At 53.8% G+C, this 21137-nt stretch overlaps 2 protein-coding genes across 6 annotated transcripts in view; one reads left to right on the top strand and one right to left on the bottom strand.

Annotated features, from left to right (window-relative positions):
- The first annotated feature begins 1358 nt into the window (after positions 1 to 1358).
- CIBAR2 (CBY1 interacting BAR domain containing 2) lies at positions 1359 to 12265 on the top strand. Of its 2 annotated transcripts, XM_081118832.1 has the most exons (8): positions 1376 to 1525; positions 3313 to 3547; positions 5312 to 5380; positions 5465 to 5566; positions 6470 to 6574; positions 9587 to 9700; positions 11017 to 11118; positions 11931 to 12265. In XM_081118832.1, the coding sequence occupies exons 1-8, from the start codon at positions 1506 to 1508 to the stop codon at positions 12072 to 12074; spliced, it is 891 nt and encodes a 296-aa protein (XP_080974958.1). In that variant the 5' UTR covers positions 1376 to 1505; the 3' UTR covers positions 12075 to 12265. The 2 variants fall into 2 exon arrangements, with proteins under 2 accessions (XP_080974959.1, XP_080974958.1); XM_081118833.1 differs by lacking the exon at positions 5465 to 5566 and having other exon boundaries at positions 1359 to 1525; positions 11931 to 12263.
- Positions 12266 to 14735: 2470 nt separating this feature from the next.
- Positions 14736 to 21137, bottom strand: part of KIAA0513 — a gene marked incomplete at its 3' end in the record, with an annotated part of 54795 nt that continues 48393 nt past the window's right edge. For all 4 annotated transcript variants that reach the window (XM_081119808.1, XM_081119809.1, XM_081119810.1 and 1 more), the window contains exon 12: positions 14736 to 20598. In XM_081119808.1, coding sequence (XP_080975934.1) covers positions 20549 to 20598 — 50 coding nt within the window. The remainder of the gene's footprint in view (positions 20599 to 21137) is intronic.

The following is a 21137-nucleotide window of genomic DNA, read 5'->3' as shown; positions in this document are numbered from 1 at the left end:
GGGGCTGCCATCACAAATTGCCACAAGCTGGGGGCTCACAACCACAGTGACTCCTCCTCTCCCAGTTCTGGAGGCCAGAAACCCCAAATCGAAGTGTCAGCAGGGCCGTGCTCCCTCTGAGGGCTCTCGGGGAGGGCTTTCCTGCCTCTTGGAAGCAGCTGCCTTAAGCCTATGCATTACTCAGCGCCTACGGGGAGCACCAGGGTCAGAGAAGTGTGGGGAGAGGGCTGGCAACCAGAATAGGATGGTGGGGCACTCAGGACCGGGCCCCGGGGAGCCAACACACCCGGGCCTACTTGTAAGGAGTAGCAGCGCTGTCTGGTCCCTGCCCTGTCCTTTAACCCTCACACCAGGGACTTATTTGTTCTAGCAACGAGACAAGTAGATATTGCCATGATCCCATTTACAGGGCAGAAGACTGCTGCCCAGAGAGGTCAGGTGACTTGCTCAAGGTCACACAGGGCTGGGGGCTGGGATTTGAACCTGTGTTTAGATGACTCTAAAGTTTGCTTTTCTATGTGCCTTTTTTTTTTTTTTTTTTTTAAAGGCTCTTCATTATGAAAACCTCAGACTACGCAAAGTGAGCAGCATCTATAGCGAGTCTCACAGGGCAACGGTTACCAACATTCTGCTATTCTGGCTTCTCCCGCACCTCCCCCCTCTCCCGTCCAAACTCTTATCGCTGGTGTGGTTATTAGTATCTTATTTCTTTCCTTGAGGTAAAGTGTAGATACACGGAAATGTTCACATCTTACAGTTAGTAAAATGTATTGTACTTAATTAGTACAATTTTATATGTGCTGTTATCTTTTCTTCTTTTGTGTTAGCTCTATTTTCTTACTTTTCTGACAAGGAACAGGTGGATTTTATTATAAGGGGAGAAAACAATAAAATGGTGTTAAAATTTTTTAAGATGTCCCTTTGAGCGGGTGCCCTGTCCCTGCCATTGAGCTCTGAGGCCTCGAGCCTCCCCAGATTTCCTCTGTGCTTTTCCACACACCCTCCTGAGTAACCAGGTCTCCTAGAACCCTGCCTGCTCTCCCAGACCCCTGGGGAAGGCCTGGTGGCCTCCTCGAAGGAAGAGGGGACTCAACACTCAGGACCCACAAACACGGCTGGGCCCAGGGCTGAGTCCCAGGTAAGCTGTCCTAAATCCAATCCCGGCCACCTCCTGGGGACCCTCACCACTGCCCTGTTCCACAAGAACCTCTGCCTTCAAGGGGACAGTGTGGGCCTCTCTGGGGCTCCCTGAGTCAGTGCAAGGCTGGGCAGGCCCTCCTAACCCACTGGGAGAGGCTGGCCTGGGGAGGGGTTGCCAAGCAACCAGCAGAGTCTCCTCCCAGGGCAGCTGTGAGTGGCCACGTTGCTCGGCAACCAGGTGGCTGCGTCCCTTGAGCCAGGACCACGCAGCTGTGCCCAGCCCGCCCTGCTTCTCACGGGCCAGCAGGACCCCTGAGGCCCTGTCCTATTTCCTCAAGACCAAGACGCTGGTGCCTCTGGGCACAATGAACATTGTTTTCTTCGGGTAAGTGGCTGTGCTGGTGCTGGCGCTGGTGCTGTCCCTGGCTGGGAGGTAAGGGGGGGTAGGCTGGGTTTTCAGGGCCCGATGCACCAAGACAGGTGGGGCAGCTGGGATTGCTCAATGGGGATAGAGTTGGGGAGGTGGGGAATGAGGAGAGTGAGCTTTCTTCCACACCCACCCACCTCAAGGTCAAGAGAAGACTTCTAGAATATGGCCTCTGTCAGCTTCTCCAGCATTACTGCCCACAGCTCTGGAGTAGCCAAATTCACAGGGTCCATTCCCAACTTCCCTCGCTCACCTCCACCTGGAAAACCCCTCTTCATGCCTCAAAGCCCCACCAGGCATCACCCCTTCTGTGGAATTGTCCCAACCCCACTCTCTCTGGCCTGATTCTATCACTGCTCTCTCACAACTCGCCAGCCCTTTACCCTGTTGTTTCCCTGCCTGGTTCCTCTGATGGTCTCAAACTTGAGGGTGTCTCTGAATCACTTATGTACTTTTTAAAAAAGGCAGCCCCTGGGCCTCCCTCACAAGGATTCTGGTTCATAAATCTGGGCTGGGGGCCTGGGGAACTGCATACTTAACTTGTGATTAAGTTAACTTGTGATTCTGAGCGGGGTAGGTCCAAGGACTCCACCTGCAGAAGCTAATACTGCAGGCAGCTGTGTGACCTTGAGCAACACACTTCACCTCTCTGAGCCTCAGTTTACTCTTTTTAAAAAAAATGGTGACAGTAATAGTGTCTTGCATATGGGTAACGCACACAGAGTGTTTTGCAAACTGTGAAGTGGTGCACGAGTTAGGATTTGTTAGAAGGAGGTCAAGGACTCTCCTCCCAGTTTCCAGCTTTAGGGATGTGATTGGAGGGTTGCACAGGGAACTTTGGTCAACTGGAAAGAGGCAGCAAAGCCTGGGGACAGGGGCTCAGAGCTGGGGTAGAGGCCCAGGAGGGAGGTGAGTGCCAAGGATGTTTAGGGGAGACTGAATTCGGCGGGTCCTTCCTTCATTCCCCACCCTCACTGACACCTGCTGGGAACAGGCACCAGGCCAGCAGCGTGAAGACTGGAGGGCGAGAGAAACCAAGCAGGGCAGAAGTGATCGGTGACATGCCAGGCGGGCAAACTAAAGCTCCAGGGCTGGGGGAGGGAGGGGGGAGTGGATGGCGCCGGGAGACTGCTCCCGATGACCCCATGACGGTGGATACGCGCAACGTGCATTTGTCAAAACGCACAGAATGGACAACGCCATGTAAACACGAACCCTAATGTAAACTATGGCTTGTAGTTAATAATGCATCACTGTTGGCTCATCTTTTGTAACCAATGTCCCCCAGTAACAAGATGTTACTAACAGCGAGTGTGTGAGCTCAGGGGGAGCGAACTCGCTGTACTTTGCACTCAGTTTTTCTGTAAACCTAAAACCGGTCTCCCAGGAAGCTCATGAATTAAGGAACAAAAATAAAGCTTCAGGGTTCAGGGAAGGAGGAGGATTTCAACGGCTTGGGGAGAAGATAGGAAAGAGGGAACTTCAGAAGGAGGAGACCGGGGCAGCCAGGAAATAAAGCATAACTGCCAGGGAGACCAAAAAATAAAGGGTTGCATTCCGCCTGGCCACCAGCCAGCTCTGCGACCCAGCCGGTCTCCCGCATCTGTCTCATGGGCTGACACCCGACCTTGAGCGTTGTCCCAGGGACCAGACGCCTGCCCCGGCGCTTGCCACCTAGAAGGAAGGTGATGGGTGGGTGAGCCTGTGTCGCTGCCCAGATGCCCCCTCAGGCCCCGCCTCCCCAGGGACAGCCAGGTGAGGGTGATGGAGGACACGGTGACCACCGCCGAGAAGTACTTCGGCCAGCTCTGCTCGCTGCTGGCGGCCTACACCCGAAAGACGGCCCGGCTGCGGGACAAGGCCGACCAGCTGGTCAAGCAGCTCATCGACTTCGCCAACACCGAGACCCCCGAGATGCGGGCCACCGTGAGGAACTTTGCCGAGGACCTGGCCAAAGTGCAGGATTACCGGCAGGCCCAGGTGAGCCCGGCGGCAGAGGACGCGGGCCCATTGCCAGGGCGGGGTCAGAGGGTCGGGCAGCCCTTCAGGGGCCAGGGCCAATGGACATCCCCTCCCTGGGCGTGTGTGGGGGTCACACCTCCGTTTATAGGACTGGGGGCAGGAGGCTTTCTGGAGTTGGATGAGCCATGGACAAGGCAAGAAGCCCCAGGAAGGCATCCTGGGCACTGCCGCTGTGGGCTCCCTGCGTCCCAGGCAGGAGGCACATTCCCAGGGCCCAGAGGGCCTGGAGAAGGGACAGACCTCCTGGGGGCTGAGGCCAAGGAGACTGCAGCGTATTAAGAAAACAATGAAAAATAAAAATCTCCTGCCTGCTCAGAAAACTCCTCTCCGTGATTACCGAAAAGAGAAAACAGCTTTTCTACTAAATGAGCATTAAACCAGACTCGTGCGCATCGCAGGAGATCCAATTAGTGATGCCAAAGACAGACAGAGACCTCAGCCCCTGTGCAGCCAGGCAGCCAGCCAGGCAGCAAGAACCCCCCACAGGCACGTCCCTGGGTTCTCCAGGCAGGGATACCTTGTCCTCAGGTAAGGGGACTCAGCACCTTTGTCACACAGGATTTTCTAAGTCCATCTGGTGACTGGGTGACCACCTGCGCTAGCTAATGGTCTTCATCCAATGGAGAAGTGAAACTTCTCATGTTTCTGTGACAAACAGGTGGTTACAGCTTGGAGCCGGGTCACCAGGGGGAAACTCCTGAGACACTGTCTTCCTGGATGTTGACATTTCAAAGACATGTCTGCCGGTCCTGGGTTGTAAAACCCGCAAGAGGCTTCTTTAGCTTTGAAAAAGGTTTAGATATATCTCAAAGGGATAGAGAATGGATTCCCAGTGGCAAGTTTTCTAAAAGAAATGCTTTAAGGAACAGGAAGGAACAGTCCCTTTCCCTTTGGCACCGGGGAAAGTTTTTTTTAGATTAGTGTTTATTCTTACAAGGGCTCGGTGGGATGTGCAGCTCCCCTGGCCCATCTGGTGAGCCAGGTTTGCAGGGAGCCCATCCTCAAGGCATCGGCCTCCCCTAGGAGCTTGTTAGAAATGCAGATTCTCAGGCTGGGCCCTGGACCTGCTGTCAGAATCTCTGGGGTGGTGGCCGGCATTCTGGGTTCTCAGGAACCCTTGAGGGGCGCCCCAGGCCTGCTTTAGGGTGACACTTCTTGATTCTGAATGATGCTGGGCACAGAGTAAGCACTTGACATTAGTTTTAATCGTGATTGTTATTATGAGTACCGATATTGTTTATTAAAGTGTCTAGTATTAGGGGTGGCACATAGGCACTGGCTCAGGGGTGTGAGGCATCCCCCTTGCCGCCCCTGCTGTGTTCTTGGGGGCTACACGCGTGGTCAGCTCTGAATCCCAGGCTATTCTGTGTTCCAGGCAGGTTTATGTAGTCTCCCAGGTGAGATCCTCAGGCAGTTTGGAGAACCAAAATAGTGACAGGTCCTATGCCTGTACCCATCCCTGGGTGGATACATCATTGTACCCATTTTACAGGCAAGGAGATGAGGCTCAGCAAGATGAAATGTATTGCCCAAGCCCTTGGGAGGCAGAGCCCTGAGCCCAGGCTGGTGCTCCCAACCCCAGGGTGAGGGAGGGCATCCGGTGCTCCCCTGCCCCCCACAGGCCCCGCCTTGCAGCTCTGTGTGCTGACGATGCTTATTATAAATGCCGGCATCTCCCTGGCGCCGTCCACTCTGATCCTCTGCATGTCTGTGCTCCCCCAGGTCGAGAGGCTGGAGATCAAGGTGGTTAACCCCCTGAAGCTCTATGGGTCTCAGATAAAGCAGACGCGGGTGAGTGAAGGCTCCGCACTGGGGGGTGGGCCGTGTCTGGGGCTGGGCCCCCTAGGGCCCTAGGAAACAGCTCTCCGTCTTTAGGCCGAGATCAAGAAATGCAAACACGTCCGGGATAATGAGATGAAGCAACTGGAAAAGCTGGAGAAACTGAGGCAGAAGTCGCCTTGGGATAGGCAAATGATCGTATCCTTCCCGGGAGTGGGCCTGGCCGTGGGTCCAGGGTGACTGTTGTCACGGGCGCCCTCTGGCGGGGGCTCCTGGTTACCCTGGCTCCTTAACAACACCTCTCAGTCCCAGGTGAGGGTCAGTGTCTGTCTGGGGAAGGTAGAATCGCACGCAGGTAATGAAAGACCTCGCAAAACAGCGAGGTGAGCTTTTACCTGGGCGGGTGTGTGCGGGGCTCAGGAGAGGAAAGTCAGGGGGGAGGGGGAGCTGGGGGCCAGGAGCCCCGGGTTCTGTCCCATCATTGACACTATCAGGAGGTCAGCAATCACTCCCCTTCTCAGGTTACCTATTTAACAGTCACTCCGGGCAGGCACTTCTAGATGCGAAACCCAGGCTAAGACAGGTGACTTGCCCAAGGTCACAAGGGAGCTAACGGGGCAAACCCAAAACTCAGCTAGGGGCGCCTCACCCTAAAATCCAGGTTCTTTGTGTGCCTGGGTAAAGTCGGGGCATACAGATGCCAATCAAGGGAACCAGGGAATTAGTTAATTAACTTAAGAATGTTCCACACGCAGGAATTAATTATTGCCTGATGTGGAGCACCTGTTAAAATAACAGCTCAGCAGGTGCCCACTGTTTAATTCTTACAACCCTACCAAGTAGGTCTTATCACTGTCTCCTGTTTACAGGCACGGAATTGAGGCTCAGAGAGGTTAAGTGACTTGCATGAGATCACACAGGTAGCAAGCAAATCTGTCTAAGCAGCACCTGCCCCTTTAGCTATGGTCCTACTCGGCCATTTCTTCGAGGGTCAAATGGGCAAGAGACCCCATGAGGCAGAAGAGCTGGCCCAGAGCAGGGCAAGGAGATGGCGAAAGATGCAGAATGGAACCACCCTGAAACTGTCTACCTCTGCGGCAGGCAGAGACCAGCGTGCAGAAGGCCTCGGTGGCCACCAGCCGCACCACCCACCAGCTGGAGGAGACAGTTGACGCCTTCCAGAAGCAGAAGCTGAAGGACCTGCAGGTAGGGGTGCAGGTAGGGGTGGTCTGCCCATGTTGGGAGTTCTGCTGTGCATGTGCGCATTTGTGTGTGCGCGCACCCGTGTGAGAGAGAGAGAGAGAGAGAGAGAGTGTGTGTGTGTGTGTGTGTGTGAGAGCTTGTGCCCACTCAGCTCCAGGCACAGTTAATCCCGGCCTAATCCTCGCTTGGGGGTAGGAGCCGGCTGCTCAGGGCAGCTGTCGTTCACAGCTGGCCTGCCCTGAAGCCAACATTCAGCAGCCCTGCCCCTCAACACCGGGGCCCAGCTCCCCACCAGGAGAGCTTGGCAGAGTGTGTCCCCCCAGGCCCCTTCTTTCCTCACAAAGACCCTCAGGACTTGCCCTACTTCATCTTTCTCTCTGTGAAGCTCTAAATGCGCAGGTGAGCCTTCCTGCCGCCTGGATGCCACCCCAGTGCAACCCAGAACCCTGGACCCAGAGCCCAGCTCCTGCAAGACAGCCTCAGGGCATTGGGGTCTTGAAGGACAAGCTGATCACACAGGCCCCTGCACCCACATGGCCCCCTCTCGTCCATTTTCCAAACTGCAGCTTCAAGGATTTCACCAAAGGCAGCTCCAATCTGTCACTCCTGGGTTTAACACACTCCTGTGACTCCCCTTGTTCCAAGGATAAAGGCCTAAACCCTCCCCAAGGCTCCGGAAGCCCTAGCCCAGCCCCCAAGCCTCATCATAGACAGTCCACTCCAAGTCCAAGTGCACAAAGCCCGTTGGTACCACAGGACCTTTGCACAGGCTGTACCCTCTACCAGGAAGGCTCTCATCTCTCAGGGAAAGTCACCTGGACCCCCAGACCACTCCAGCCCCATTCTTAATACACTCTGCTCTGTCCCCTCTGGGGGCAGTTAGTTATACCTTTAATTTACTCATTAATCTAACAAATATTCAATGCACACCTACTATGTGCCAGGTGCTTTGCCTGAGGCTGGGAACACCATAGCCAGCAAAGCAAGGCCCCAGTCCTCAAGGAGTTGACACCCTACCCCGCCACAGGCCCCCACCATGCCGCTTGCTATTCATCAGGGAGTGGAGAGGGTTGTGGAGAACTCGCTGTCCCATGCCTGCCTCCCACACCGCAAGTCCACAGGGCAGACCCCTACTTGTCTTATCACCTGCTGGGTCCTGGGCACCAGGTCCAGGGCCTGGCACTTAGCAGTACTCAGTGAGTATTTGGGAAATAAATAAATGAACAAATGCACAAGTGAGTAAACAGTGGTAATTAGTGCTAGAGCATCTAAGTTGCAGGCAGGACTGAAGACCACCAGCTGGCCATTATTAAGCACCTGCTGTTTGAGACCTGAAAGCAGGGCTCCGTGGAGGGCCAGCAAGAGCACAAGATTCTCAGTCTCCAGGTCAGGGGCCAGCGGGAGCTGCAGTTTAAACTGGGCAGCCTTTAAACTTCCAGGGTCAAGTTGATAAGAGACACTTTAACCAAGCCATCCCCACAAAAGCCCTCCACCTTATAAGAGATAAAAACCCAGAACTTGAAATAATGATGACCACCATATTGATTTTCGGTCACACTTCTAATAAAATGATCATGTTTCCAAAAGAGCCCTCCAGCCTCTCTAAAAAAACGTAAGTAACGCTTTCTCACAGCGGTTCACATACCTGAGCGTGCGTTAGAAGTCACCTGGAAGGCTCCCGAGGCTGCAGAACCGCAGGCTGTCCTGGATCCCCACCCGTGGGGCTGGGTGGGCTGGGGAATTGGCATTTCTCACAAGCTCCTGGGCGGGACTGGTGCTGATGCGGGAAGCACAGGCTGAGAGCTAACTGAATTCTCACAGGGCTCTGTGAACGGGACCGCCCTGTCCCTATAGTGCAGATGAATAAACTGAGGCTGGAGAGGACGTCATTTCCCAGGGCCCATGCCAGGGCCCAGCAGGATGAGGCTTGACCCCGCCTCTTGATTGGCAGCTGCTGTTGCCAGCATGCTGGCCGGGGACAGGAGGGGAGGAGGCGGGTACTTCCATCAGGCTTGGGACCCTGTCCTCTGTCTTCTCCCAGGCTGCCTTGCGGGCTTCCTCTGGCCCACCTCCCCCAGGTGCTTCCCGTTACCTGAAGTGGTCTGTGTCCAAACTGCAGTCTCCTGCCCTGGACCAAGCCCGTGCCCTGCTAGGGCCCAAACACAAAGGAGCCCCTGCTGGGGCCTGACATACCGTAGGAGTCTCCTCTCAGGCTTGTCGTACAGTAGGAGTGTGTGCTAGGCCCTGCACACAGTAGGAGCTTGTGCTAGGGCCCAAACACAAAGGAGCCCCTGCTGGGACCTGATAAAAAATAGGGGCCTGTGCTGAGCCTGACACACAGTAGAAGTCTCCTCTCAGGCCTGGCACACAGTAAGAGCTTATGCTAAGCCCTGCACATAGTAGGAGCCCCCATTGGGGCCTGACACACAGTAAGAGTTTCCTCTCAGGCCTGGCACACAGTAGGAGCTTGTGATAAGCCTGCACACAGTAGGAGCACCCACTGGGACCGAACAGGCAGTAGGAACACTATAAGAGCTTTCTGAGCCGAGCTGAACCATCTGATCAAAAGAAACCAACATCTAATTACATTTTAACGTGCTAACTAGTCAATTTGTGGGGCCTCTCAGCGGAGCAGTGTCTACCTACAGCACCCTTCCCTCTCCCGGAAGACCCACTCACAGCCCATGGGTAGCAGAGGCTGAAGGTTTGTAGCCATCAACCTGCAAACACCTGTCCTCCAAGTGAGAGAAGCAAAGGCAGAGTGGATGAGCCCAGGGGACAGAGCTGAGGAAAGGACTCCCCTCAGGAATTCCTCACTGAGAATAATCCCTGTGCGAGGCAGCTTTGGAATGGGATGCATTATCTGTTCAAACAAATGAAAAATAACATTGACCTGGGACCTGTTCCCATAAGGATGACTAATCCCCCCTCACCCCCCAGTTTGTCCACATGTGAAGTGGCCCCAGGACCCTCCTGACAGTGTTGCTTATGTGATCCGCACTTCCCTCCCCGTAGAAGATCTTCTCGGACTTTGTGACCATTGAGATGGTCTTCCACGCCAAAGCGGTGGAGGTGTACTCCAGCGCCCTCCAGACCCTGGAGAACTATGACCTGGAGGGGGACCTGGAGGTAGGTCACAGATGCCCCTGGTTCTGGCTGGTGGCGTGGGGCTGAATTCAATTTCGGTTCTGTCTTGATAGAAGCATATTTTGTTGGCAACATTTTGTAGTTTTTATAATTTTAGACTCGCTCTGATGAACTGTTGTGAACATCCGCCCCAGGGTGCCAACCCTAGAGGTGGCGAATTTCCAAACACTATCTGGAATATCGACATGTCCATCATCGCTTGGGTGTTTCAAAACAAGCAAATGAATCAGCAATGACAAAAAGTCTCTCCAGTGATGCTTGCTGTTGTTCAGATGTTCACGGGGTGCTTGTTACCCCATTTGAGCTGATGAAAATCTCTGTCTGAGTGACCTATGCCACACGGTGCCACACCCAGGGGTGTGAACAGCAGTCACTTGTCGCAATTACCTTCTGTGGTTCTGGGGTTGGTGAGCTCAGCTGGGTGGTCCTCACTTGGGTCTGTCATCAGTTTGCGATCAGTCAGTAGCTGGGGCTGGATCCTTTTCAAAGGCTTCCTCACTCACGTCTGGTAGTTGATGGCTGTCATCTGGGTACAGGACGGGCCACGTGATTTGTGGGACTCAGAGCAAAATGAAGACATAGACCTTCTGTTCAACAATTACTATGAATTTCAAGACAGTGACAGCGGCTCCTTCCGAGCTCAGGGCCCTGGACAAGGGCAGGAGCCGCACACACACAAGGCCCACCCCGTCTGGGTCCTGGGGCCCTAGTACCTGCCCGTGGCCTCTCCGTGTGGCGTGGCCTCCTCACAGCATGGCAGCTGGTCCCGGAGTGAGCGTCCATCCGAGACAGAGCCAGGAAGAAACTACTGCCTTTGGTGACCCAACCTTAGAAGTAACTTAGTGTCACTTCTCCTGCATTCTGTTCTCAGAAGTGAGTCTCTAAGGCCACACTCAAGGGGTGGAGAATTATATCCCGGCTCCTAGTGGGAGCATGTCGGAGAATCGGTAGGTGAGCTTGAAAACCACCGTGTGAGGTTAAAGGCAGATCCGATGGGCTCTCTGCACCCACCGTCTCTGTGATATTCCTTTAGGGGTGAGAGTGAGCTCCAATTTTCCAGTGTGACTCGAGACGGGTTACCTAGCCTCTATGGGCCTCAGTTTCCCCATCTGTAAAACAGGATGGTAATGCCCACTTAGGGGGCTGGTGTAGATCACATGGAATAATGAACAGGGGGTTCCCGGACAGGCCGGCGCAGGTGGGGGCTCCGGCAGCGTTAGCTGTGTCCCACCACCTTCCCACTCCCACCCCATCTGCTTCCCGACTGGATCTAACCCACCCGAGTCTCTCCGTGGCAGGATTTTAGAGCCAAGATGCACAGGCTTTATGGGCATTACGACGCTCGGCCGCTCAGGGATACCACTCGCTCCGCAGCTGTCCCTTCGTCTCTCCCCTGCCAGGTGAGCACTGGGGATGGGGCTATTAAACTGTGACAAAGGAAAGTGACGGGGGGAGAGGCCACGGGAGAGCATGGGTTTGAAAGGAGGCACTGAGAAGGAGGAGCTGCCGGCCAGTCAGCCTGGGCTTGCTGGCGGGGGCATCAATAAGCCAAGGAACTCAGCGGTGCGGCCACCGCGTGTCCCGAGTGCCGCCTAGAGGCGTCCTGCCGTCACGTGCACTTGCAGGGCTCTGGATGGTCCTCTCCCGTCCCCCCTCCCTCCAGGGGTTTTCTCCGTGGCTTTCAGAAGTCAGCCTTTAGAAAAGTCACATGGCGCATATACTTCAAGTGACCCTGAGCCCAGTGAGGCCTGTGATCACACACATTTATATTTATGCAGGGAAATCTCTGAGTATTTAACCGAGCAGCATAAGTAAAGACTCGAAGTCGCCTCATGCCAATAGGGTAGGGTGAGTCACCCAATGGCGGGATCTCGCCCCACAGTGTGTGGAGGGGACAGGGGGTGTCTCTTGGCTTTCTGAATAATTCTCTCCAAAGGCAGTGTAGGAGGTGTGGCCTCAGCCAGGCTCACTGGATCCAAACCCACTGCTCCCAAGCTAAGTGACCTTGGGAAAGTGTCTCAACCTCTCTGTGCTTTAGATGCCTCACCTGCAAAATGAGGCTAAAAGAGTACCCCCTTCGTAGGGTTGTGGTATTAGGTGAACAAATCTACAAAAAATGTTTAGAAAATGCTCAATGCTTGCCACCATCATTATTTTCGTTGATGCTGTTGCTGTGATGATGATGATTATTACTATTATTATCATTATTTAGAGTGCTCAGAGCACCATACAGAGCCAGAGGGAGGAAGAGAAGGCAGGTGAGGACGACTCTGCTGAGGAGGACCTGAAGGAGGACCTCAGGGGATGGGGTGGGGACTCCATCAACAGGACAAGAACTCCACAGTCAGAAAACTAGAGGCCAACCCTGGATGGTCAGGGGGACTCTGCTGTGTATACTTGGCAAGTCATGTGTCCTCTGAGCTTCAGTTTCCTCATCTGTACAACAGGGACAATATCACTCCCCTCCCAGGTCGCTCTGGGGATCAATGTGCCTAGCATGGTGCCTGGTGCATAATAGGTGTTCAATAAACATGGAGTGCATCCCAGCCTGACTCGTCCTCTCATTTCCCACTTGTGACCTGGGGACTCGAGTGTTTAAACTCTGTGTGTGTTGGTGTCCAAATTCTCTCTTTTTATAAGGACACCAGCCCCACTGGAGCAGGGAGCTGCCCTATCCAGTATGACCTCATCTCAACTAATTACAAATAAGAATCTACTTCCAATTAAGGCCACATTCTGAGGCTCTGGGAGTTCAGACTTCTACATGTAAGTTGACTCATCCCATAACGCGAACATGGTGTGCAGGGATGACCTTGGGACCGGAGACACATCACAGAAGTCCAGGGGAGTGGAGGGGTGATGTGGGTAAAGGAAGGGGTTTACATGATTTTCTCATCAGCAAAGAGGGGGACACAAAACTTTCTTCATGGGATCACTGCAGGATTAACATCCTTACCACAGTGATTTTTTAAAAACATTTTTAAAAATTGACTTTTAGAAAGAGAAACATTGATGTGAGAGCAAAACATGGATCATCTGCCCCTGCACGCCCCCTACTGGGGAATCGAGCCCCAAGCTGGGCATGTGCCCTGACTGGGAATCAAACCAGCAAACTTTTGGTGCAGAGGATGATACCCAACTAACTGAGCCACACCGGCCAGGGCCACAGTGATTTTTATTACCTGAAATCCAGCTCTGTGGCACCTCCCCAGGGAAGCCCACCCTGATTCCACCCACAAGGATATTCCAAAAATAACTAAAGCATTTTATATTTTCTATATAATAATTTATAAAATTACATATTCATAGATTGTATTACATATTACACAGTCACATTTTGACTATTTTATCTCATACTTCATACTATAAGCATATATATGTGTGCGCGTGCGCAAACACACACACACACTTTTTTAAAACTTCAGCTGTGCCCCAACCCCCCTGATAGTTTCTGAAGGAAAATGGCCTCGTTTATTCATCTGGTGGTCCCGCAGCCTGATGGAACCTGGCACATAGTAGGTGCTCATGAAACGTAAGTTGACTGCGAGAGGGGCCTCTCCCCTTCCCCTCTGGCCCCAACATGCCCGAGACCAACTGTTCCTAAGTATGGGGGCCACTTGGGAAGTGACAATAAAACTTCTGACTTCTTTCTTTTGGGGGTAGGAGGTGGGGTGGGCAGGGCCGGAAGCAGCATGACTTTCAGGGTGTCTCTGAGCTGCTGGATTGGATGGTCTTCCTCCCTGTGCATCCCTTGCTTTTCCCTCCCGCTCACTGAGCAAACTCACCCCATTGCTCCCCAAGCAACCTGCAGAGATGTCTGAATATGGGAGGAAAGAGGGCACCACAGTCACTTCTCATGATATTAAAAAATGGCTTCATGAGTAAGAGACCCTTGTCCCAAGTACGGGAAGAGGTGAGAGGCTTCTTTAGAGGAGCCGAGCACTTCTGGGGCTGGGGCAGGAGAGAGCCGGTGGCCGCAGCAGGCAGCGCGAACGCGAGGAGAAAGCCTCCCTGGGGGTGTTCCAGGAGTTAGTGCGGTTTTAAGCTGTGGCAAGGTCAGCAGTAAAAGGCTGCGACTTGCAAAGGAACACCATTGGAAAGCTTAATTGCTTACATTTCTATTTCGTTTGTGAATTTTGAATAATACATTTCAAATTTGTCCCTATAAAATTTAAACTGAAAACTTTGGTTTTCTTTCTTTCCTCCTTAATGGGTGGGACCCTTCCTATGGGTACGCCTCCCTGGGTTTACCCCTCAGGGGGAAGGCGAGGGAATGGGTCGGACACTGATAGGCACGGCTCTGCCATCGGCAAAGTACGTGTGCACATGCCGCACTGATTCTCACAGGAACCTTCTAGGAGAGGTGATGATTTCCTTCCCACTTTACAGATGAAGAAACTGAGGATCAAACAGCTATTTGGCGGAAGGTTATGGGGAAGGTGGGGCAGGACCTGGGCCTACCGCCCTGCCCCTGCTCTACTCTGAATCTAGCCCTGAGCTACTAATGCTGGTGGGAGCCCCCGAGTACCAGTGGAAAACATCAGATGGGATGTCCAAGCTGGGGCATCTGCCATCCAGGCTGTCCTTCCATGTTGGATTAAGAGGGGTGGGGTCCTCAAGGCTGGGTGGGAGAGCTGGGGACATGCAGGTTGGCCCCCATCCCCCGGGGAGCATTCCCCAGCCCATCTCACGTGTGGAGTAATCTGCCTGCACCTTTGTCCTGGGAGCCACCCGCCCCCAGGGCCCCTCAAGCGGAGCTGCTGCTTCAGGCTTTGGTACCAAGAACCTTTCTCCCGGCCCTTACTCTCCTCAGCTTCACCTCCCAGACCTGTTTAGGCCAGAGCATTAGAATGTGGCTACTGACTTCTTGTAATTAGAAAAAGAGAAAGCCCAATTATTTCACAAAATGCATCTCTCAAACCACGTTGGGAAGGACCAATAAAGGCATCCTGTTTATATTAGGTGGGAGTTGTAATCAGTTTCCATTTACAGGCCCCCAAACTCCTAAATCTCCAAATGTAAGAGGTGAGCAGCTCTTGTCAGAGGAAAAGCAGGATTAGGATTCCACTGGAAGGGGCCTGAGGCATCCTGGAGGCCCTGGGCTGAAATCCAGTCCCGGGTAGGGGCCACTCCATTCACTAAGACATACCTCCCAGCCCAAACGGACACTTCCAGGCTCCTCATCATTTAGAGGAACGCTCCTCTGAGCGTTTCCCACGAGGCACACATCTGGACAAGGCCCAACGACCACCCTAAATGGTAAAAACATATACCTGACCCCAGAAAAAAGTTTTCTTCTGAAAAGCCACTATCACTGAGAAGATAGCAAATTCCATTTAAAAAGTCCTCATGGGTACACGAAATTGACAAACAGACTGACTTTTTTCTTCAAAGATAATTTATTTCAGCTTCCACCTTCTGACAATCTGAGGTGTGATACATGGACATTCTTTCAAGACACAGGGCTTGATTTTAGCGCTGTTCTTAGATCCTCAACCTTAAAACCCTCCCAATCTTAAAATGTAGTTTGCAGAGCATCTATACACAAAACTGTACAACTGTAACACGTAAAAGACCCGCGCCGTGAACTCTGCCTTTGGGCTATTAAAGGCGGTGTCTACATGGCACGTTTAGGTCTGAGACAAGCTGGGTGAGAGAAAACAGAGAATGCAGGCATATAAACCATCGCCCGGAGCCCCGGTAGAAGCCACAGCATGTAACAAAGGCAGCAGATGGACCAGGTTCTAACACATTTACATGTTCTAAGGGGATCTATGTCTGTTGTTTGAATTTCTGGCATTTTCTAGTGTTGAAATGTTTAGCTTGTCTTTCTCAAGGTGTCCATGAGCAAGGACAGCCTCAGGCTTGCTTGTGAACTCATGGGCAGGGGAGCCTAAGCCTCGCTGTCTCCAGCACAGGAAAGAGAGCAGGACCCCACTCGTGTCAGAGCCTTGGTGTGGACAGGGCCTGCTGTGCACAGCCCCTTTCTCTTTTCACGAGCATGTGGCCCAGGGTCTAGGAGAGAACAGGCACAGCCCCGGTTCTAGGACCAAACCACAAGCACAAGGGATTCACCAGCAGGAGTCCTCTTCCTAGTTAAAGTGCAAATCCCAGTCAGGTGCAGCTCAGAGCAGTTCCAGGTGATGGGGACTCTGGTCTTACTTGGCCTTGTCTGCAGGTTCAGCCAGGATCTGGTTCTCGCCCAGGGCAGATGTCCTGAGAGAGAGGAGGGGGTGGTGGGGGTGGTGTGGGGTGTGTGTGTGTGTGTGTGATGGAAAGAATGGAAATCCCAGACCCTCCTGGCTCTCTCCTGAAAATGACGAGTTTCCCATAGTAACCAAGAACCGGGCACTGGGAGCCCTGCCCCACTTGAATCCTGGGGTTCCACTCACCAGCTGGCCGACTTGGGGACACAGGTAGACACCTGGTTACCCAGGGAACAAAGCAAGCTGGCCCCCAGGGTGCTCCTCCCATCCCTCCTGAGGAGTACAGGCTGCCCCGGCCCAGAAACGACGAGGGAGACCCAGGCCCAGAGTGAAGCCCCTCGAGAGCCTGCCGGGGTCTTAGCGTTGACTATATGCACTGGGTGTGCACAATCTGGAAATGACTCGTCCATCTGTTATCTGGAGAACCAGCGAGCTCCTACTCCTGACCACATGGGAACATGGATGTGCTGGGACATACAGCCTGTGTGGCTTGAGCGAGCCCTGGTCCTGCCTCGGGTCTGAAAACTGCACACTAGTCAATTAGAGGTTCTTCCAGCCATGCAGCTTCCCTTCACCGTGAAAGTTTTCCAAGCAAAACTCATCCCTGAGAGTCATAAAAAGGAATAACTGATTTCCAGGAAAGCAGGGTGAGGTGGCTGAGTTGTAAGAGCAACGGCTCAGGAGAACCAAAGGCTGGTGGGGGTGGGAGGGAGTGAGAAGAATGACCCTTGCAACTGTTTCATCTATGGTTGAGGAAGATGGGAAAAGACTAGCCTGAGGCCAGAAGGCTGGGTGTGGCGGGAGGGGCTCGCTGCACCCTGCTCCTGAGGCTGGGGCTGGGCCTCGAGCCCTCCTGCCTTCTCCCTGCTCCCCAAGCTCCCACAGTTCTGGGCTAAGGACTCGGCCCCTACTGCATAGTTGTCTTAAGTTTGGGGTAATTTGGGTAAGTTAGGTCAAACTGACCTAACCACGGGTCTACCTGGCTCCTCCCTAATTAAAAAGCCAAAGGTTAGGGGACAGTAATGCCCAGGAAGGCCAGGCGTGCAGCCTGTGGCCCTGCCTTCCAGTCACGGACACCTGGGCTAGACAAAGCCTATGGCGAACTCCTTTGTGGAGTGAATGCTGTACTCCTCACACCAAGAGGCTGGAGTACCAGGGACTCCGGGTGGTAAATTAACCCACCTAAAGTAGTCCGTGAAAGAGCAGACCTCGAGCTGTTGCCCTGTTGCCACAATGAATCCCACGGTCTCCCTGAGCATGGAGAGGTGAGAACAGGATCCAGGGGCAGTGCCCCTGGTTCTCACCCTGGCTTCTGTCCTAAACCCACGTGGACGCGCTGGGTTAACCCAAACACCCTAGGTTTTCATTTGGGCACAGAACTCCCGAAGAGGACATCGTTTCTACTCCTTTTAGTACTTTAAGAGCTCCTTGGCCCACCTTTCTTTCTTTTGGCAACAAGAAGCTCATAGTCTACTCCATCTCACTGTACAAATAACTTACAATGTCAGAATCTGGCTCTCCTCCCTTTGGTTAAACACACACATGCACACACACAGCAGATGCAGTCTAAACACTAACACGGCCCCTCTTACACAGCCACCGGTATTGCTAAAATCATAAAAAAGGTTAAAAATATACAAGGCTATGTTTCAGTCTCATCCTGTTTTCTAAGCAGGCAACTTTTTACTTGAGAGAATTTCTTGTCTTTTGGCTCGCTATGATCCATATAGCCCTGAGGGACAGACAGCAGAAAATCTGAATGCCACTGCTAACAACAGGCCTTTGAAGCTGCCGGCTTGGGACACTGCACCTGCTGGGACTGGAACCTCTCTCCTTGGATATTACCTGAAGCTTCCTGCTCCGAGTCTAAGGTTCCTGAGTTTAAAGGAAGGGCTCAGAGCTCTCTTTGACCAAAGCGTCCTGCGTGTGCACTGGGGTGATACAGCTCCTCACGCTGGGGCCTCTGAGAGTGTGCCCTGTGTCTGCTTGTCACCAGAGTCCCTCAGGTCTGCTCTGGCCAGGCCAGGAGGGAAGAGACGATGTCACAGGGAGGAGAGGAAATATCAGTGAGGCAAGCTGCCAGCTTCCTAAGGATGCCATGCTCCTTCAGGTGACACTGGCCAGAGGCAGCTGCCAACTGGAGGCAGAGCAGCTTCTGATCCCCCTTGTCATGAGTCACTCCAAGGTGGACCCATGGTCTTGGCCAGCGTCCCCTTGTGGTGCTGAGTGTGGCGGGCAGCACCTCCGGGGTCAGACTTATTCTACTCTGAGGAGCTGGATCTATGAGAACAAGGAGAGGGGGAAAACCAAAGCAACCCTTGCTTCCACCCTCAACTGCTATTTCAAGAGGCCTATTGATAAAAAAAAAAAGTCTCCAGATCATCTGAGAAGTAAAAGTGCTTGGAAAAGCCCAAGAAGTCGAAGCTGCATTTCCTTCCACAGGCTGTGTGCTCCCGCCCTCACCCACCAGGACCCTGGAAAGTCTCTGAATCTGCTCTTCTTCCTCCAGAAATCAGGCTGAATCAAAACTTCTACACAAACATCTTCTATGTACATGGGTAAGTCTTTGGGCACCTTGAAGTCTTAATGATTTCAACTAACTACTAAGAGGTGACTAATAAAGCCAGCGAGGGCAAGCTAAAGGGAGGGCCTTCACGCAGCCCTGCGGGGGCCTTGGACAGACCACCAGGTAAGGCCCTGATTTTACAGAGGGGGCGGAGCAGGGAGCACAGCAGCACATCCAGGGGCCACGGCTGAACGTTTTAGGGGGGTTGCGTTACCTGAAGGAGACACTGGAGGAGGAGGGGCCCACACACCCAAAACTTTGATGTTATTCTTCTGAAAAGCATCAGTAGAGACCTGCACCATCCCTGGGGCCCAACAGTGGGGCTGGGGTGGGGGACACAGCAGTCTGCACAAGGTGTCCCCACACATGGCAAGCAAACCAGCAACACAGCTGTGCTATGCTTAGTGACATCGCCAGGGAGGCTGATGTGACGTGCGCACACACAGCCATCAACACTGAGCCGGGTTTCTGAAGCCCTGCCCCCTACCCAGCTCTTTTGGCTGGCGACATTTATACCCCACACTCAGACTGCACCGTGTTTCATGGTGCCTCTCTTACGATTATCCAGATGTGCGTTCAATGGCTCAACCAACACCCGCTCTTCTCTGGAACATTCCAGAAAGGCCTTCCACCGGGGACCCTTTCGAGCACTGGCTGGATGGCTGCGCTCAAGAGGAGAGAGCAGTATTCTGTAACTTGGAGTTGGAGGAGGTAGTAGGGAAACCGGGGCTGGGCGGGGGGAGGGGAGGAGGATAGAGGCCACGCGAGCCTATCCAAGGTCAGTGCCCCAGTGCTGCGCGGGAGGCAGTGGGAGCCAGGCTGAGACGCTCACATGGAGGAGCGAGCATGCCCGACGCTTGCAGGTGTCCTGTGCCTGGTGCAAACTCAGGGCGAAGAGCCACGCTGCCCAGGTACTGCATGTGAGATGAGGGGTATCTGCAGAGCCTGCTGGAAAGACCTCAAAAGGGTTTGGGCGGCAGCAGGTACGGGCGACTCCCCAAGGCTGCCGGGGGTGGAGGACCCAACCCCTGAAGCCACTCCGCTAGCAGGCCTTGCACAACCGCCACCAGGAGCAGCCTACGCCCAGCTGTCTGTAACGCAGACAGACTCTGCTGTCTTTCTTGAATAAAGGGCAGCACCGTTTGCTTTTAGAAAGGGCGGCTCTCCTGCAGCTCCTGAAGAAACGTCTCTTTCCTCTGCTGTTGTTTCCTAGGACAGACAGCGTGGTGCTACTCCCAGCGAGTGAATGGCAGGGCGCTCTCTGCTTCAGAAGGAAGTGGCCAGCCGACCAGGAGCAGTTCAGACGGTGACACAGACACCTCAGTGCTGGTATGACTACTATAGTGACGTCTCCAGGGTGCACCACTGGCTGTGGCCAGGCCCTCCGCGCTGGCCTCCTTCCCTCCCTAAATTAGGAGGTGTCTGTCTCTTCCTCGAGGTTCCTGTGACTCTAGTTCCTGTCACAAGGAGGGAGGAGCCAGGAAAAAGTCGGCACCAGCCGTGGACCAACACCAAGAGGGCTTCCACCTGCCTCCACACACTGCCGCTCGGCAGGAGCCCGACTGTGGGAGTCGGCTCGGTTCCAAGCCTGAAATGGAGGGTCCCAGACCGTCACCCATAACCGCCCCGTGTCATTGGTGTGTACCAGCTCATGGCTGCCCTGTCTACACCCCCCCACACAGCCCACCCTCTCTGTCTTGCAGGAGGCTGTGGGTAGATACTGCCCTGTGCCCACCCTGGCCCTGGCTGCCTTCCTCTTCCTTCATTTCCATGCCACAGGCCTGACGCTTGGGAGGATGGATGGTCACCTCATTTTAGCTACATAATCCCAGGGACACTTTGGCACGTGAATGGGGGAGTAGACACAGGCAGAGGGAAGGTGGGAAGGACGGGCAACCGGAGTCTTCTAACCGCTAGTTCTGGGGCAGCGTGGAACGGCTCTGGGTGCTGCCAATGTCATGCAGGGTCATCGGGGAGGGTGACAGCCAGTCGCTGGTCCAGGAGGGTGGTGTGTACCCCCGGTCCTCCTGAGGAGTGCCTTGGGCCCCCTCCCGCGGCCTACTCAGTGGCCATCTGCTCGATGTGGTCGCTCAGCAGCTTGTATTGCTCTGGAAGAGAGAATGTTATTTGGGGGAAGAAAGATGGTGGCACGGACAGGCGGGTCCTGCTCTTCTTACTGGGGCAATAACAAATCAGGACCTCATCAGGGACTGTGAGCGCAGGCTTCTGAAGCTGGGCGGTGACACAGAGCCCTTGGCCATCAGCACGCTGCAGGTCTGGGGTGAATGTGCCCCTGCAAGTGGGCTTCTTGGAACCAGGAGCCTGTTCTTACAGAAGCGACAATACAGAGGGTGGTCCCGCAGGCCCGCCTGGGAGCCTGTGGGAGGCACAGTGCGAGCAGATGGACTGTGTCACGGGAGCCAGGCCTGTGTCCTGGAGACGACATAGGGGCCACACATCGGGAGAGGGGACAGTGTTCTTGCCCTGCCATGTGGTGGGGTGGTGACAACATCTGAGATAATCCAGGGATGCCTCTAACACTCTCCTGCCTCCTGAGGCCACTCTTTTGTAGCTTCTTTAATTTGGTGCAGGATGAAGTTGTTTTATTTTTTAAAAAAACATTAGTCAATCCAAATATGCACTGAAG

This window comes from Miniopterus schreibersii, assembly GCF_964146895.1.
Source record: "Miniopterus schreibersii genome assembly, chromosome: 18".
Lineage (NCBI taxonomy): Eukaryota > Metazoa > Chordata > Mammalia > Chiroptera > Miniopteridae > Miniopterus > Miniopterus schreibersii.
This window is presented reverse-complemented; position numbering and strand designations above follow the sequence as displayed.